General features: G+C 36.3%; 1 protein-coding gene across 1 annotated transcript; it reads left to right on the top strand.

Annotated features, from left to right (window-relative positions):
* The first annotated feature begins 584 nt into the window (after nt 1-584).
* LOC145792035 (uncharacterized) lies at nt 585-2,282 on the top strand. The gene is made up of 2 exons (XM_082872516.1): nt 585-1,887; nt 2,092-2,282. The coding sequence occupies exons 1-2, from the start codon at nt 585-587 to the stop codon at nt 2,280-2,282; spliced, it is 1,494 nt and encodes a 497-aa protein (XP_082728642.1).
* Nucleotides 2,283-18,539: the final 16,257 nt, after the last annotated feature.

The following is an 18,539-nucleotide window of genomic DNA, read 5'->3' as shown; positions in this document are numbered from 1 at the left end:
CCCTCTACCCCCAGAGTTTGCAGCCAGGAGGGGAAACGTGTACCCCGAGGATTATATTGTCACCACAGTCCCTAACCCACTGGAGATCATTAATATTCCAAATGTTGACTTCGAAAATGATCTGTCATATGTTGAGACACCTGTTTGGATTGTCGATCGAGTATTTGTGGGTCATATACGGTCTATCCCCATTTTCACGGTCCAGGTAGCATGGATGTGTTTTGGTGTAGTCCAGTTGGGGTGGGAGTTTGAGCTTTTTATGCAGTACTATTTCCCCTGGTTTTCGGCCCATATGACCCACCACTCTAGATCTGGATAGTAGAAAATCTTTTGTATACTGATCTTGATATGTTCTAATCCCCTTTTGTTGACTTTTGTTTTGTTTACTGCAGGGATGGGACACTAACATATTCTGACTAATGTAATGCGAATTGAAAAAAATATATAAATAAATAAAAATGTGTAATGTTGGCAGTTTATATAAATATAAAGTGTACTACATATGTATTGTGCTACATATATACATATATATATATATATATATATTGCGTTGAGAATATAATGCCTCGTTTATTACTTGTAGAATGGCTAATGGTAATGGAAGTGAGTCATCAGTTAGTGGCACTGAATCGATGGAAAGTGTAATGGAAAGAGTGGTTACTAGCTTTTTGCAAGCTTTACAAACTAACATCAACAATGGGACGCCGGAACGGCGAGAAGGGCCGGTTACCATAAAACAGTTCCAGGACCTGAAACCCACCACATTTACCGGCAGCCCAGACCCAATGATAGCAGACGCTTGGGTTAAAGACATGGCAAAGATTTTTCGTGCCCTACTCTGCACCGAGAGACAAAAGGTAACTTTCGCCACTTTCACTTTCAAAGACAATGCACAAGAATGGTGGCTTCTCACTCTAGCAAAAGAAGAAATTATGACTTGGGCGAGATTCTTGGAAGTATTCTACAAAAAATACTTTCCAGATTCATTGCGGGAACAGAAGGCATCCAAATTCATACATCTTAAGCAAGGAACCATGACGGTGGCCGAATATGAGAGCAAGTTCACACAACTCGCTCGGCTTGCAACATACGTCATCCCCACTGAAACTCGAAAAGCAAGAAAATTTGAAGCAGGATTGGATGCTGGAATAAAAGACAGACTTAAGGTCTTGAAATTGCTAACCTATGCAGAAGTGGTGGACCGGGCGTACATAGCAGAAAAGGGAATTAAAGTCTCACGTTCCGGAGAACCAAACTTTAAGAAGCGATTCTGGGAAAGGGATAACAGAAGACCCGGTGTTGCACCTCATAAAAAGGTGAGCATGGGCACAACCAGCTCCGGCCACCAAGGTCTGACCAACCCCCGAGGTGGCACTATTCCAACTTGCCCCACTTGTGGGAGGACTCATTGGGGACAATGCCATCGGGACACGGGAGCATGTTTTAGATGCGGACAGTTTGGCCACTTGCTAAGGGATTGTCCAAAGATGGTTAACCCTACAGCCAACCCCTCTGGTCGAGTCAGGACAACCGCGGGACCGAGAGGAGAAAAGAAGGATCAAAACTGCCAAGGTCGAGCTTTCGCCTTGGTACCTGGAAAATCGGAAGTTACCAAAAATGTTGTGTCAGGTACACTTTCTGTCTGTGGTCTTTTAGCTCATGTCCTTATTGACTCTGGGTTAACTCATTCTTTTGTTGCACCACACTTTGCTGCCAAGTTGACATCAACACCTGAACCATTAGGATATACATTGTCTGTGTCTTTTCCTTCTGGTATGCCTGCCTGTAGTACTAATGTGTACAAATCCTGTGCTATATTCCTACAAGGCAAAACCTTATATGTAGACTTGATTCCCCTCCGCATTGGAAACTTTGATGTAATCTTAGGTATGGATTGGCTGGCTGCCAACCACGCCTCTATCGATTGTAAAGCCAAAAAGGTCTCCCTCAAGTTACCAAACCAACCCGAACTTGTCTTTGATGGGACTAAAGTTTTTAACCCTTCGTGTATTATATCCTCCATGGCGGCCCAACGACTTCTAAGAAAGGGTTGTGGTAGTTATATTTGTTATGTGATTGATACACAAAAAGAGGCCCCCACCGTTAATGCAATTCCCGTAGGTCAAGAATTCCCGAATGTCTTTCTTGAAGATCTACCCGGTATTCCAGTTGATCGGGAAATCGAATTCACCATTGAAACCCAACCTGGCACGCAGCCTATATCAAAAGCTCTCTACCGTATGTCGATGACAGAATTGAAAGAGCTGAAGACTCAACTCTAGGAACTCTTGGACAAAGGTTTCATTCAGCCTAGTGCCTCACCCTAGAGAGCTTCAGTATTGTTCGTGAAGAAAAAGGATGGCACAATGAGATTATGTATCGATTACCGGGAGCTGAATAAGGTTACCATCAAGAATCGATACCCTCTGCCGTGAATTGATGACTTGTTCGATCAACTTCAAGGCGCGCAAGTATTTTCCAAAATTGACTTACGTTCTGGCTACCATCAGCTAAAAGTTATAACGGAAAGCATTGAAAAGACTGCCTTCAGAACCCGTTACGGGCACTACGAATTTCTCGTCATGCCTTTTGGCGTCACAAATGCCCCAGCAGCCTTCATGGACCTCATGAATAGAGTGTTCAAACCCTATCTTGATGAGTTCGTCATCGTCTTCATTGACGACATCCTCATATACTCCAAGTCACCAGAAACTCATGAGTGGCACTTGCGAATGGTTCTACAAACACTACGTGATCATAAACTCTACGCCAAGTTGAAGAAATACGAATTCTGGATCACTAGTGTACACTTTCTCGGTCACGTCATTAACAAAGATGGCATCGCGGTTGACCCCCAAAAAGTTATAGCAATCGTGGACTGGCCGTGACCTACTAATGTGTCGGAAATCCGAAGTTTCTTGGGTCTAACTGGCTATTATCGACGCTTCGTGCAAGATTTCTCAAAGATAGCATCGCCCTTGACCCAGCTAATTCAGAAGAACACACCCTTTGAATGGACTGATAAACAGGAGTGTCACTTTCAAGAATTAAAAGGTCGACTTGTATCAGCCCCTATACTAGCACTCCCTACCAGAGCAGATGGGTTCGTAATCTATAGTGATGCCTCATACAATGGGTTGGGTTGCGTTCTCATGCAAGACGGAAAAGTCATTGCTTATGCGTCACGACAATTGAAGAATCACGAGAAGAACTACCCGACTCACGATTTGGAATTGGCTGCGGTGATCTTTGCTCTCAAAATCTGGCATCATTATCTCTACGGTACAACCTGCAAAATTTATACTGACCACAAGAGTCTAAAATATCTATTCACACAGAAGGAACTGAATATGAGGCAATGATGGTGGTTAGAATTTATGAAAGACTACGATATAAAGGTTCATCACCATCCGGGCAAAGCTAACGTGGTGGCAGACGCACTGAGCCGAAAGACGACGAGAAGTTTGGCATGTACTCTCATTTTTCGCAAGATCAATGGGTTGCTCGCCAATGTAACCGTGGAGCCTACATTGTTTGGAGAAATTAAAGCATGCCAATGGGAAGATAGACTCTTGAAGAAAAGGTACGAGGAACAAGGGAACAAGCCTGATCCTGATTTTATTATAAGCAATGGGATACTGAAATTTCGGAATCGAATTTGCATACCCGACATCCCAGAACTCAATAAAAATATACTGGAGGAAGCTCATAACTCGAGATTTGCAGTCCACCCTGGCAACACAAAGATGCATCATGATCTGAAGAAACACTACTGGTGGACTGGAATGAAAAGAGATATAGTAAGCCATGTTTCCAAATGTCTGCATTGTCAGCGTGTTAAAGCAGAACATCAGAGACCTGCAGGGCTACTGCAACCACTCCCTATTCCTGAATGGAAATGGTAACACATTACTATGGACTTTGTGGTCGGGCTACCACAGTCTTTTTCAAAGAATAATACAATATGGGTTATAGTAGACCGATTGACAAAGTCAGCACATTTTCTACCAATCAAAATCATGTACCCTTTGAATAAATTTGCCAATTTATATATCAAGGAGATTATTCGGTTGATGGTATTCCAGTATCGATCGTGTCTGACCGAAACCCTCGTTTCGTGTCTCACTTCTGGAATAAATTGCAAGAAGCGTTGGGAACTACACTGAAGTTCAGCACGGCCTATCATCCACAAACTGATAGGCAATCCGAAAGAACAATCCAGACATTGGAAGACATGTTACGTGTATGCGTGTTGGACCTCAAAGGTAACTGGGATGAGCACCTACCTTTGGTGGAATTCGCCTATAACAACAGCTATCAGGCAAGCATTTGAATGGCGTCGTACGAAGCTCTGTATGGAAGGAGATGTCGATCACCTCTATGCTGGACAGAGGTCGGGGACAGGAAATTGTTAGGCCCCGAAATCGTACAAATCACCAGTGAGAAAATCCAACTCATCCAACAGCGGATTCGCACTGCTCAAAGCCACCAGAAAAGTTATGCAGATACTCGGAGACGAGACTTGGAATTTCAAGTAGGAGATTATGTGTTTCTCAAAATCTCACCAACAAGAGGAGTGATCCGATTCAGACAGCGCGAAAAGCTAAACCCACGTTACATCGGGCCATTCGAGATAATGGAAAGAATTGGTCCTGTAACCTATCGCCTTGCACTACCTCCTAAGCTATCTAATATCCACAACGTGTTTCACGTTTCAATGCTCCAACAGTATCTCCGAGATCCAGAACATGTCATCGACTATGAGAACTTGGAAGTTTGAGAGGATCTCACCTACGAAGAACAACCAGTGCAGATTCTTGATCATCATAATCAAGTTCTCCGAAACAAGATACCGCTAGTAAAGGTCTAATGGCAAAATCATCGCATTGAAGAAGTTACGTGGGAAACCGAAGAACAAATGCGAGTCAAATACTCACACCTCTTCGAAAGTTAAGGTACGTTAAGTTTGGGGACAAACTTCTAATTAGAAGGGGAGAAATGTAACACCGCGAACGTTTAATTAAGTATCACATAAATAGTTAGAATTATATATAATTATGGTTGCTTGTGATGATAGGGTATTAAATAAATAAATATATAAATCTAATTTGGCATTGGATTATAGGATTAATTGGGAATTATTATTTGGGAGCAAATTAACACATTTATGAAATTGTAATATTAATTGGGTCAACCTAAAGAGAGTAATAAATGAATACAAAGAAATAAGCTAGTTGCCCAGCAAGGATTGTAAGCTTCGGCCCAAAAAAAAAAAAAAGGCCCAAGTATGTAACAAGGCCCAAGTATAAGATTTATACTTATCTCAAATCTCATCTTAAATTTGCAATTAAGAACTCTACCCCTAGCCTCATTATGCCTGCTAAGAGAGGGAGGGTACGTGGCACTCCAAGTAAGGCTTGGCTCATAGTATAAAAAGGGGGCAAGGGTGTGATGAACTACTAAAGGAAAAAACGAAAGAACAAAAGGGTGGAAGCCGAGAGAGCGAGGTACGTAAGCGAGAGTGAAGAGTTGATAATAGGGAAGTTCTGATAGTAAAGTAAGGCTAAGGGTTATAATTAAGGTGAGTTACATTATACCTTGCTTTACTATTATATGTTTTACGAATGTTTTGAGTTACCATAGCTTATTTTATACAAGTTATATTTATTAAGTTATATAAATAAAAGTTATGTTTATAAATATTTCAGTTACGTGGGTTACTTTCTAAACTCTATTTACTTAAAAAGGAAATCCATGGATATGTTTGTTTAAATTTTAGTATATATTTGAATATAACCTTATAAACAGTTATGTTTTATAAGTACTACCACGGGAGTCCCACGCCTCGGGAGACTTAAATAACCATTGGTTTCTGTTTGACCACTTTGTGGTCCTCTGTTTGTCATGGATTCATTGACCTCTGTTCTGACTGTCACTTCTGTGACCTCTGTTTTGTTCTGTTTTATACCGTGGTTATGATTATTTATTACATGATTTCTGTATTCTGCCACTTTAAATAAACTGTCATTTTAAATTAAATTATGCAAATATTTTAGCCTACCTAATTATCCATGGTTATTTTGTATTCCCTACACTCTTGGCATAATATTTCTCACTCTGCTATGTGCTTATAGCTGTTACCCTTTCAGGTAACGAGATGTAAAGGAAACCCTTAACCCCCACAAAATGGAACATGCACATGGACTGATGTTGAATCACTATTTTATCTTTCTTTTTTTTTTTTTATATTTTCGTTCTCTTTTGTTTCTATTCGGGGCTGGTCACTAAATAATAAAATAATGAAAGCCCTAGAAATGTATTTCATCTTTCTTAAATAGTAAAATGAAGTAAAATTTCTGTTTAATTATTTTTATTTCCACTTGCGCATCTTAATTTGCTACGAATAAGAATAAGTTAGTAAGTCACGATTCCAACTCTAAGCCCCTGGGGTTGAGTCGTGACAACCTTACTTAAATGTATTTAAATAGTAAAATATTTGTGAAAAAATATTTTAAAAAATTAATAAATACACAAAAATATGAAAAATGTACTGAATTTTCTTTTCTTTTCTTTTTTTTTTTTTTTGGTATTTTTTGGTATTTAAAGATTTTTTTTACAAATATTATACTTTTAAGTATATTTATGTTAGGCGTGTCTAAATTTTTTTTTAAAAAAATTACTTAAAATATTAAAAAAAATTATTGCAAACATTAAAATATAGAAAATAAAAAAGTAAAATTTTCTAAATATTGTTTTCTAAAAACTAGAACCAATTTTTCTAAATCTTAGAAGAGCCGAGGGTAATTTATCCTAATTTACTTATTTCTTCATTTTATCTTTAAGAAAAAGGATAAATTACAAATATAGCCGTTGAGGTTTGTTTAAAATATGAATTGTCTTTTGTGGTTTGAAAAATTATAAATATCTCATTGTCAAAAATTTTTATTTAACAGAATTAATTGAAAAAGTGAAATTTCTAACTGTTCACCAGTATAACAATAAAATTATTTGAATTATTAATTGAAATAAAAATTTTAAATTATTAAAAACTGTTAATTAACTTAATGTTTTATTTAAAAGGACATATTTGTTATGAAATTAAAAACTTTAAGGGGTATAATGTAATTTTTAGAATCATAGGGGTAATTTCTAATTTAAGTAAATCTCAAGAGGTGTGTTTATAATTTACACTTAAAAAAATTATTTTATGTTTTATAGATGGGAAATAGGTGAGTGTAATTTATCCTTGGTTTATTTATTTCTTCGTTTAACTTAATTTTTTTATTTTATGTTTTATAGATGGGAATTATATATATTGGTTTATACTAAAGTACTAAAAAAATCATAAAAAATATAATGATATATAAAGAAAATAATAAAATAAAAATCATGCATAATGAGGTCGTGATCCACTCATTTCTAATTAAACATTTATTATCATAATTACTTCATAAATGTCATTCACTCATCATTTTGCATGTATTTTTTCTTTTTATAAATTTTATATTTACAGATCAATTTTTATAATAATAATAAAAAGGATCCTTGTTTGACTGTAGTATGGAAAAGAGTAATACATTTGACCACAAATTAATCCACGATAATATGATAAGAAAATGAGACAGTAAATTATTGGAGAAATTTTTGAATACGGATAGAATACCAGACTAGCATACATACATGGTACCTTCTAACAAATTACAGACGAAAAATTATTAACAGCAATGGTAGAGGGCCCAAATTTTGTGGCTCAAATGTGGCTCAAATGGCCAAAACGACATCGTTTTGAGTACAAAACAACATCAAAATGGCCAAAACGACGTCGTTTTGGCCATTTGAGCCATATTTGAGTCACAGAATTAGGGCCCCCAAACATTTTTCAAACTAATCACAATTTACTATGTCTCTCATATTTTTTAACTATCCAACAGAAATTCATACGCCATATTCCCTCGGCACACCACATGAGGGTGTCCCAAGACCATTGCTGGAAAACATTGCATAAACAATTGGATTTAGGGATCTTGTTGTGACGGGATCTGTGGTGCTCTAGCAGGGAGTTTTTTTTTAGTCTCTTTCGATAATTCGAACCGTTCATATTGTAAAATTCGTTGAGTATATCATTCATATAAAAAATCAAGTTAATCAGAAATTTGTAATCCCATAATCAGATTTAAATTGTTTTACAAAAATTATGATAATGTTAACCGTTTAGTTTTTAAAAAACAAATGTGTTCTTATTATAAAGTTACAAATTTTCAATCAAATTTTTTTTTTTTTTTATGTGTGTAATATATTCAATAAATTCTATAATGTGAACAGCATTAAAAAAAAAACTCAAAAAAACTCTCCACCGAAACATCACAGACTGTGACCCTTGCTCCTAAGCAATTGACTCACCTAACGGAAAAATTCTGTGTCCTCACGTATTAAATTCAGCAGCAACTTTCATTTTTCGTTTTTTCACACCTTCCTCTCTCTTATCTGTTCCCCTCTCACATACCCACTCTACCCTTCACCTTCTCCATTACAAAATTTTTTGGGTAAATTACACTGACAGCTTGAAGTTTGGCCCGATGACAATAGTTCTTTGACATTCTGACAATAGTTCTTTGACGTTCTGAAAATCGTATTCCCCTCCTGAAGTTTAGAGTCACATTACGAATTCACCCCTCCATTAATTAACTGTTCAATCCACTAACAGAAAATGCTGAGGTAAACAATCAAAAAAATTTAGGTTGCGTTTGGTAGAGTTTTGTAAATATGATTTGAGAGTATGAGTTGTATTTTGAGTTTGTGAGTTGTGAAATTATGATTTGAGTGTAGAAAATTTGTTTGGTTATGGTTTTTGAATAGAGTATTAAATTGAGTTTTGAATTGTATGTGAAATTGAGTTTTGAAAGTTTGATGTGACATGTGAAATAAGAAAATTTATTTAATGATAAGTTTTTAAAATAATTTTCAAAACTTAATTCAACCTATAATTGATAATTAAACATACAATTCAGAACTCGATATCCGTATTTTTGATCAACAGTCATAACCAAACTATTTTTAAAATACTCAAATAAAAAAATAATTTTTCTTTCAATTAATTGTTTTTAAGTAATTTTTTTGAATAATTTTTTTAAATAATTTTTTTTTTCAAATAACTTCTATGTTAATTATTTTATGTCGATTAATTTTTCTATTAATTCATTTTTTAGACTTGTATAAACATTAAAAAATATTCCGAAAAATAAAATATTAAAAATATTTTGAAAATCAAAATATTTACAATTAAAATATTAAAATATTAAAATATTTTTATAAAAATTAAAATATTAAAAATATTGCTATAAAATAAAAAAATAAAAAATATTTAAAATAAAAATTAAGTTGCTTTTGAGTTTTGAAAAGAGTTTTGAGTTGTTTGTTTGGTTATGAGTTTTGAAAAGTAATAATTATAGTTTGAAATGAGTTTTGAGAAATGGGTGTAGAATTATGATTTGAAAGCTGCAACCAAACAGCACACTCAAACTAAGAGGTAGAATTAAATTTCAAAAACTCTACCAAACAGAGCCTTAAAATTTTTATTTTATCCTTATTTATCATATTCCTCTCTATCATCTCTCTACCACCTCTTCCAAAAACAAACCTGAGACCCACCCCCACCCCTGCCTTTGCCTTACCCAAACAGCTACCATTATTAAGCCCTTCACATTGAGATCATCATAGACCTGCAACAAAAACTCATTTTGTAATTTTGATTAAAACGTCATAAATAAAAGTGAAAATATTAGCTCACTGTAGATTTATAAAAATATTTTTAAATTAATAATAAACTATATATTCAGAATAATGTTATACAAATAGAATTTTTATATAAAAAAAAAAAAACTCATACAGAATGGTATGTCTCATTAATAACCATTCATTGAAAGTCTAAATGCCTATCGCTTTGGTTTATAATTGCAAAAATACTATTCAGTGTGTTTGGTTTGAGTTTTCTAAATTAAGTTTTTTGAAAACTGAATTTTTTTATTTTCGTGTTTTTTTGTTTTTAGTGAATATTTTTAAAATTTTAAACATTTTTTTTACTTTTTTAGATGTACCTTACTTAGATGTATCTAAAAAGTAAAAAAAATGTGAAAAAATATTTTAAAAAATTAAGAAATACATAAAAATATAAAAAATATACTGAATTCTTGTATTTTTTTATATTTTTGATATTTAGTGAATTTTTAAAAGATTTTTTTACAATTTTTTTACTTTTAGGTATATTTATGTTAGGTGTGTCTAAAAAGTAAAAAAAATTACATAAAAAATTAAAAAAATTCAGTAAAAACAAAAAAATACGAAAAATAAGAAAATAGAATTTTCTGAAAATTATTTTTAGAAAAATGGAACCAAACATAGCCATTACTATATCATTCTTATCAAGTTTTATGTAAAAATCTTCCATACATTAAACTATACAATCATAAAGTTTTCCATTGATCAGTAATTCAATTTTAAAAGTACCACTATTTTTTAATTGGTCCAAGATAATAGTAATGATAGAGACCCTCACAAAACACAACCCTCACAATCTCCAAAATGATTTAAACCATTCACGTTACTGCCAGACACAACTTCTAAAAAAAAATTCAAGCACAACAATAATCAATACAGGTAGTGAGAATCCTCTTTTACGGGGACCAAACATTTTTCCCCAAAATAAAGCCCCAAAAGTTAACGGAACTTGCAAAACCCACCAAAATTAATAAAGTTATTATGTGTGAGTGTTTGTGTACAATAATTGCTGTGTGTCTATATATAAATCAGTGTATGGTTGGAAAAAAATTCAGATTGATAATAAAGTTTACAATTTTTTTTTGTTATTAAAGTAATAAATTTTTTTCACGTGTATGTAATCATTTTTGAAACAGATGATTCGTATTTTTTTCTATATCTATCTATCTATCTATACTATTATAAAGTGAACAGGAACTTTGGTGTCTTGAAGCTTTACTCTCTTCATGCCATGTGGCAGTATTTTTTATTTTTTAAAAAAAACTTAAACAAAGAGATGGGCAAGGCTTGAACCCATGACCATGGGTTTAAGTACGAGAACTCATACCACTTAAGCTAAGTACACATTATAATATTAATTTCATTATTATTGTTTTTTATTCTTACTTATTTAAATTGCACACACATCGTGTGTGCCACCCACTAGTATATATATATGTGTGTGTTTGCCACTTGGTTTAAAAATGAATATTAATGTTTGCTATTCTGGTATTTTTTTTATTGGTTTATTTTTGTAATTAGTGAATTTTTTTTCAAAAAAAAAATTAGACTTCTAAATTTTACTCAACAAGACAAATTGTAAAAAAAAAAAAAAAATTACATTAAATTCTAAAAAAATTTGAAAAAGACAAAAATTAGCCAAAATTAGTGGCGATTTGATATAGTTATTTTGTCTTTTTTATTGTCTTTTAATTTTTTTAAACTTTTTAAATTTGTATACACAAGATAAACTAAAAAAAAAAAATTTTAAAAAATCTAACATAAATTTTTTTAAAAGAAAATCAATAAAGACACACACACACAAAAAAATAAATAAATAAAAATAAAAATGGTGACTTTTTTCTTTGCTCCCAACCAGCAAGTATACATAGGTTAATGGACATGGCTTAATGGTGAATTGTTCAAAACAAATTTAGGAAGCTTCCACCACTAGAATTATTCTGGAATGTACATAGGCATATAAAAGAAGATGGTAATTTGGTAATTTCATTATTTCAAGGAAGGGTATAAAGGTCATTATCTATTTTTTGTTATCTCTCTTAAGAGGTGTCCATTGAGAAGTGGATTGGCTTTTTGAATTTTTTAGCTATTTTTGCCTCCGTTTGGGAAGTGGATTGGCTTTTTGGCTTTTTGGTCTTTTTGGCTATTTTAGCCTGGGCTTAAAAGCTTGGTTTGGGAAGGGCTTTTTGGTTTTTTGACTTTTTTGAGTTTTTTTGTGAGGGAAGAATGTAATGATTATGAGTTGGATGTGATGTTTTGTTTGTTATGGCTAAAATAGCCTATTTTGTCTTTTGTGGCTAAAATAGCCAAAAAAGCCCAAGAACCAACTTGCCAAACAGAGGTCATTGAAAGTTTTTTTTGACTTTTTTTGTGAGAAAAAGAATATAATGATTATGGGTTGAATGTGATATTTTGTCTTACTAGATTAAAAAGTTTATTTTATTTTTTGTCACTATTTTAACCAAAAAAACCCTAAAAGCCTCTTCCCAAACAGAGGCCAAGTACGATAGGGGGTGTGCAATGTAAATTTGCAGATGTTATGGAGAATTTATATTAGATAGAAACTTCAAAGGTGTCATGTAATTTACCCAAATCTTTTTTCAACTAAAATTTCGTGGAAGTAATTTGACCTCAAGTTGGCCTCTTCCACAAAATGAATTTCTTTGGCACCCTTGATAGGTTGCTTGACTCAAATCAAAGGCTTTGTTTGGCATACTTATTGGGGCTAATTTAGTCACATAAAATAAAAAAGTTTTTTTAATTTAATAAAATAAAATATTACATTCAAATTATAATTATTTCATTTTTTTTCACAAAAGTCAAAAAAATTAAAAAATCTATTTCAAAAGACTTTTTAATTCTAAATTAAACAAATAAAAAAACCAACCCAGATCCCATGTGCAATGGATTCAAATGGTGGAGAAGAAATTGAAGAAAGAAGGTTCTATATGAGTCGTATTTTTGCTTCGAAAACTATATATATATGTATATAATATGGGTTAAAATAGACTAGTAGATTTCGAATACAGAAATCCATTGTTGTATTTATAAAGCTTTTTGTAATGGTGTAGAAGATTTACATAATCAGTTATGAGAAAATCAAACTCTACATATAGAAATGGTAGCTATTATTTTTGGTTAAAAAAATTAAAAATAAAATGAGGATTTATCTGTTCAAAAATGGTGGGTTCAGTGAGTAATAGAAGTAGATCTCACATCAAATTGAAGAAGTATTCTATTTAAGCTGTACAAGAAAGAAATAAACCTTCTCGTACAATTCTGTTGATCAAGTCCGCGCTCTTCCAAACGTCGTCGCTTTATTCCCTAAAAATACAAACGTGAGCTAGCCGGCGGGTGTGTGCCGGATACCTCTCTGATGCCTAAGTCAACAAAATAGACAAATAGACAAAAAGATCTGTGTTTGGGAATCAAAGTTGTGTTACCTCTCCATGGTGATATTATGAGCTTTTATAGGTTCCGCGTGGCGCAATCCTAATAGGACTCTTACGCCTCCATGTAGAGTCCTCTTAGGAATCACATTCCTGAAAGATAATGTATATCCTCAACACCCCCTCACTGCTTAAACCAAGTGAGATAGTTTTACCTAGGTCGGATGTCAATACGACCGGGATAACATGGCCGTGCTAAAGTCGCAGAATAGACCGAGCTTCACCTAGCTCGGTTCGTCCTTTCACTGCGTGTACCTTGGTTTTTTCTGTACAAACCATACTAATCTATAGTGTGCTTAGGCCGTGCTAACGAATGGCTAGGTTTGACCGAGCTAACTGCATTATGTCACGACCGGGCTAACTCTGAGTGTGGTGACCGGGCTATCTGCAAATCTCTCATGGACCGGGATAACAATAAGGCTTTCTAGGACCGGGCTAACTCCAAGACTCTCTTAGACCGGGCTAACGCCTAGACCCTTTTACTTCGCCCTTCTTACTGTGGCCCACAGCGGTCCATTACCCAGCTCGGCCCAATTTATTAGGGCTGTTCAAAAATCTATTCAAACCGGTAATCCGGACCGAACCAGACCGAATCATACGGTTTGGTTCGGTTCCATTAAGAATTGGTTCGGTTTTGGATTAAGAAATATGAGAACCGTAAAAACGGTTCGGTTAATGGATTTTATGAAAAATCGTGGTTTGAACCGAACCGAACCGAATTTTAAAAGATATATATATATATATATATAATATATAATATATAATATCAAGTTTTATATTTATTAATTGATTTTTTTATAATTTTAATGATATTAGGATGGTATAGATATGTAATATTAAGTAATGCCTTAATATTATTAGTTTTTATCATGAGTTAAATGTAATTAATTTGAGTAATTATTTTGCTAATATTAACAATTTATTCTTGTAAATAGAAATTTTTGGAACCGTAAACCAAACCGAAACCGAACCGTTTTTTCGGTTTGGTTCTGGTCCAGTTTTACAAGTGTAACGGTCTGGTCTGGTTCTCAAAATCACAGAACCGTTAGGATCGGTTTGGTTGTTGGAATTTTTCAGAACCGAACCAATCCGGACCGTGTAAACCCCTACAATTTATATACAAATTACCCTCTCATAAGCAATATAGATAAATTGCACGGTATGGTTCTTTTCTTGTTGACCTCTTCAATGGCTCCATCTATCTCAAGTTGGCCTCTTCAAATTTTATTTTGTAGAGAGAAAGCGAGTAGAGAGAAAAACAAATTCCTTCTTGGGATCCATGTGAAGAGAGAGAAGCTAGAAAGTACGGATACGGATACGGGTGCGGATACGGAAATGGGTACGATACGATATGGATATGGTGATGCAACAAAATTTGAAAAAGTAAGTGTACGGGAAAGAAATACACCTTCTCGTATAATCCTGTTGACTAAGTCCATGCTCCTCCGTACGACGTCGCTTTATCACCTGAAAACACAAACGTGAGCTAGCCGGCGGGTGTGTGCCAGAAACCTCTCCGATGCCTAAGTTAGAAAACTTGACAAATAGACAAAGCTCTGGGTATTCTGAAAACAAAGTTGTGTGTTACCTCCTCCAAAGTGATGTTTGTGAGCTTTTTATAAGTTTCGAGTGGCACAATCCTAGTAGGATTTCTATTCCTCCATGCAGAGTCCTCCTAGGATTCATACTCCTAAGGATAATGCTTATCCTTTTACACCCCCCCCACTGCTTAAACCAAGTGGGATGGTTTTCACCATGGCCGAACTGCCATACGACCGAGATAAACCTGGTTATACTGAGCCACAGAGTAGGACGTACTAACAGTAGTTCGGTTCTTCCTCTTGCTGCACCATATCTCGGTTCTCTCATGCATGAACCATGGTGTGTTTGGACCGATCTACCGAGTAGCAACATTCCGACCGACCTACCCAGAATACATCATGACCGGACTATCTCTGAGACCGGCCTAACTCCAAATTGCACGGACCGAAGCAACTCAACATCTCTTCTGGGCCGGAGTAACTTTATCACTCTTGAACCGGAGTAACTTTATCATTTTATTGGGCCTTTTTAACCAGTCCTTCGTACTTTGGGCCATAAAGTCCATCTCGCAGCTCGGCCCAATTTTTACCAAAAATTACCCTCTCAATTGCCCCTTAATTCCATCTGCACAGCATGATTGGGATTACCAGTCTACCAGCCGAGCTGAAGTTTTTTAAGCCTTTCCAGCCGAGCTAAAAACCCTTTAGCCTATCCAGCCGAGCTAATTTTTACTCCGGGCTCTGTTTTGTCCGGTCAAAACGTCCCTTCAATCACGACTGTAACGCTTCCCTTTCCAATGACACGTGGCGGGCTCTGATAGGCTAGGGGCAGCTGTCACGCCGCCCTCGTACTACGAAATTTTTGAACAGTCCCGCCCTTTTTGCCTTTCGTCTTTTACACAAAACAACCCTTCCATTTTTGAATCACTTACTCTACTATTCTTCGTCTTCTCTCTCTGTGTCTCTATTTCTTCAATCCTGAGTTCGTGCTCTTCATTGCTGCAACTGCTCCATCTCCGGTTTCCTCTTCTTTAATCTGGTAAGTAAACCCCCTTTTCTTCCTCTGTTTTGCTTTCGTATCTCACTTTCTATGTTTTTGCGAAAAATATTTGTACATTTTTGTTTTTGCTTCTGTACTTTTATGAGAAAATCAGTAGAACTCATGCATGTATGAATTATTCTGTAGAAAACTAGTCTTGATCCAAAATTATGTAACAACCGAACTAGGATACTGTTTGTCCTATATAGGTAGATCACTTTAGACAACAACCGATCTAGAACTTGTAGAGATAACAGCAGCTTCAAAAAATAACCAAATTTCGATCCAACTTAGCCGAAATAAGATCACCGAACGAAGTTTGAACACATTAAACTAGGAACCTCGGTCTTCAACCGAGCTAGGCCTTTGGGGCTAAGCTAGCTTTCTTAGTTTCTAAACCAAACTCAGAAAGCTGCCCCTAGAGGCTCAACCGAAGTAACAAAACTCATAGTTCAACCGATTTAGGCCTTTGGGGCTAAGCCAGCTTTCTTAGTTTTTAGACCGAACTCAGAAAGTTGCCCCTAGATGATGAACCAGTCTAATAAGCAACCTGCTCAAACCGAGCTACCAAACCTTTTGACAAACCGAGGTAGACCCAGTTCACAAGGCCGAAGTAGGGCTCTTATACCTTGCTTTTAATTTGTAGCACGGTCCAATGATCAGTGTTTAACCCCTGTTTTCTACTTTGCAGACTTAGGTTGCCCAAGCACTCCTGCGTGCGCTCAACCGAGCTACTGAGCACAATTTTTGCACCGACATAACTTATTCGTATATTATACAACAAATGGGTAAGTATAGGTATCTAGTAGAGACCCCTGGTGGTATGGCCGAATTCCGAAGGGATTATGGCATTCCAGACGATGTACACCTTACCCTAGCCAAGCAGGATATCATATCATGGGGTGAAGCAGGCTTTGTACCTTTTACCCTACTTTCAATTATAGAGACCGGACTAAGGTTCCCAGTCCAGCCTTTAATTTGTGAGTTTCTTAGGCAAACCAGACTATGCCCAACCCAGCTATCCACCAATACATACCAGATAATAATGGGCATAGCCGAACTAAACCGCCAAGCAGGCCTAAACGTCGGTCTAGCCGAAATCTTCCACCAGTACTCCATAGGTTCCAAAGACAATGGCTGGGTTTATTACCTTAGGATACGCCGTCGTAGAGAAAAGAAAATAAAAGATACGCCGGATAAGGATGTAAATGACGACGACTTTTTCTGGGTATCGGGAAATTTTGAAGATCAGCAAGCCCAAATCCCAGGCCGAAGTATCAATTGGAAAAAAGGAGAACCTGGTATAGTTACTTCGGTTTTATGCATGTTCTTTTACTTTGGTTTCAGATGTCATAACCGATCTAACAGTTGTATCCTCTTTGCAGACTCAGCTCATCTTGCTTCCCTGTATAGTTACCCAAATCTGAACACACTCCGAGCCGCATTACGGTTTAAAGAAAGGAGTTGGGCTAAGCTCCTAAACTTTGAGCCGACCTACAGATATAGCGGTCGCCGAAAAGCCAGAGTGACCGATTTCCTTCTTGAAGACGCACCAGAACCGGACCCAACCTTGCCCGAAATAAGACTTGTCCCACTAACCGCTGAAGAAGAGATGGCAAAGAAAAGCAAAGTCAGGGCCATTCCTACACAACAACCGTCCTCATCCCACCGAACCAAGCGAGCCCGGACTGCCGAAACCGAACAAAACTTGGTTGATGAAGACGAAGCTGCTGTTCCACCGAGCCTGCCACCGAGCCCCCAATCCGAGCCTACCAACCCAACTACCACCATCTGGGCGCCGAAGCTAACCTTCAACGACCGAGATATCAGAGATTCTGATTCGGTTGTTCCTGACAAAGATCATCAATTGGCCTTCAACCTGGCCAAGAGTGTGTGCCTCCCCAAAGATATGGAGCACCACAAAAAGCAACTAAACACCGAATTGAAGTCCATCCGGTCTTCATCAAAGTCCATGATTTTGGTAAGTAGCTCTGTCCGTTTTTCTGTCTAATTTTTCGAACTTTCACTTCAGTTCAAGGGAAGTCTTCGTTTTGTCAGGCCTTACAGAAAAACAACATTACTTACAAGAAAGTCCTAGAGCTTAGGAAGACAACAAGGCAAGCCGTGGCAGAAGCCGAAGCGAAGGTGGTCGAGCTAGATGAAGCCAGAAAACAAATGGCCGAGCTACAAGGTGAGATCGGCAGACTGACCGGACTGGTTAGTTCGGCCGAGGCCGAAAAGCAGAAGGCTGCCATTGCTCTGAAAGACAAGTACCTACGCGAGCTGGTGAAGCTGGAAAGGAAGAAAGATGCCGAAATATCCCAGGCGAAGGAGGACGCAAAAGAGGCCGAAAAGAAAGGCTACAAGAAGGCAGAGGATATATATGTCAAACAGTGTGAGGCCGCCAAGGATCTGTTCTTTAAGTGCGGCTGGAGGGGAGCCGTTGAGAAGCTTGGTCATGATCCACAGACCGAGGTTTTCAACCCTCCAGCCTACTTTATACCAAACTCCCTCATGGAATATGCAAATGTCATGCAACAGCAGTTTCTTGAGGGCTCAGACTCTGATGAAGACTCTGCCCCTAAGGATACTCCAGTTGTGCATGTAGATCAGGCAGTTCGGTCGAAGCCCATGGTGGAAGATCTAACTATTGATCAACCAGGTGAAATCGTGGTTCCAACTGAAACCACTCTTGCGACTGAAAACGACCTTCTGCCTGAAGCCGGTCTTTGTTCT

Source organism: Camellia sinensis, chromosome 5 (assembly GCF_055761805.1).
Source record: "Camellia sinensis isolate YWXY chromosome 5, ASM5576180v1, whole genome shotgun sequence".
NCBI classification, from domain to species: Eukaryota; Viridiplantae; Streptophyta; class Magnoliopsida; order Ericales; family Theaceae; genus Camellia; species Camellia sinensis.
Note: the sequence above shows the minus strand (reverse complement) of the source record. Positions and strands in the feature narration are given on the sequence as shown.

Coding starts and splice junctions, on each gene's coding strand:
- LOC145792035 (XM_082872516.1), top strand. CDS start 585: ATGGCTAATGGTAATGGAAGTGAGTCATCAGTTAGTGGCACTGAATCG. Junction 1,888..2,091: donor AAACTTTGATGTAATCTTAG/GTATGGATTGGC, acceptor ATACACAAAAAG/AGGCCCCCACCGTTAATGCA.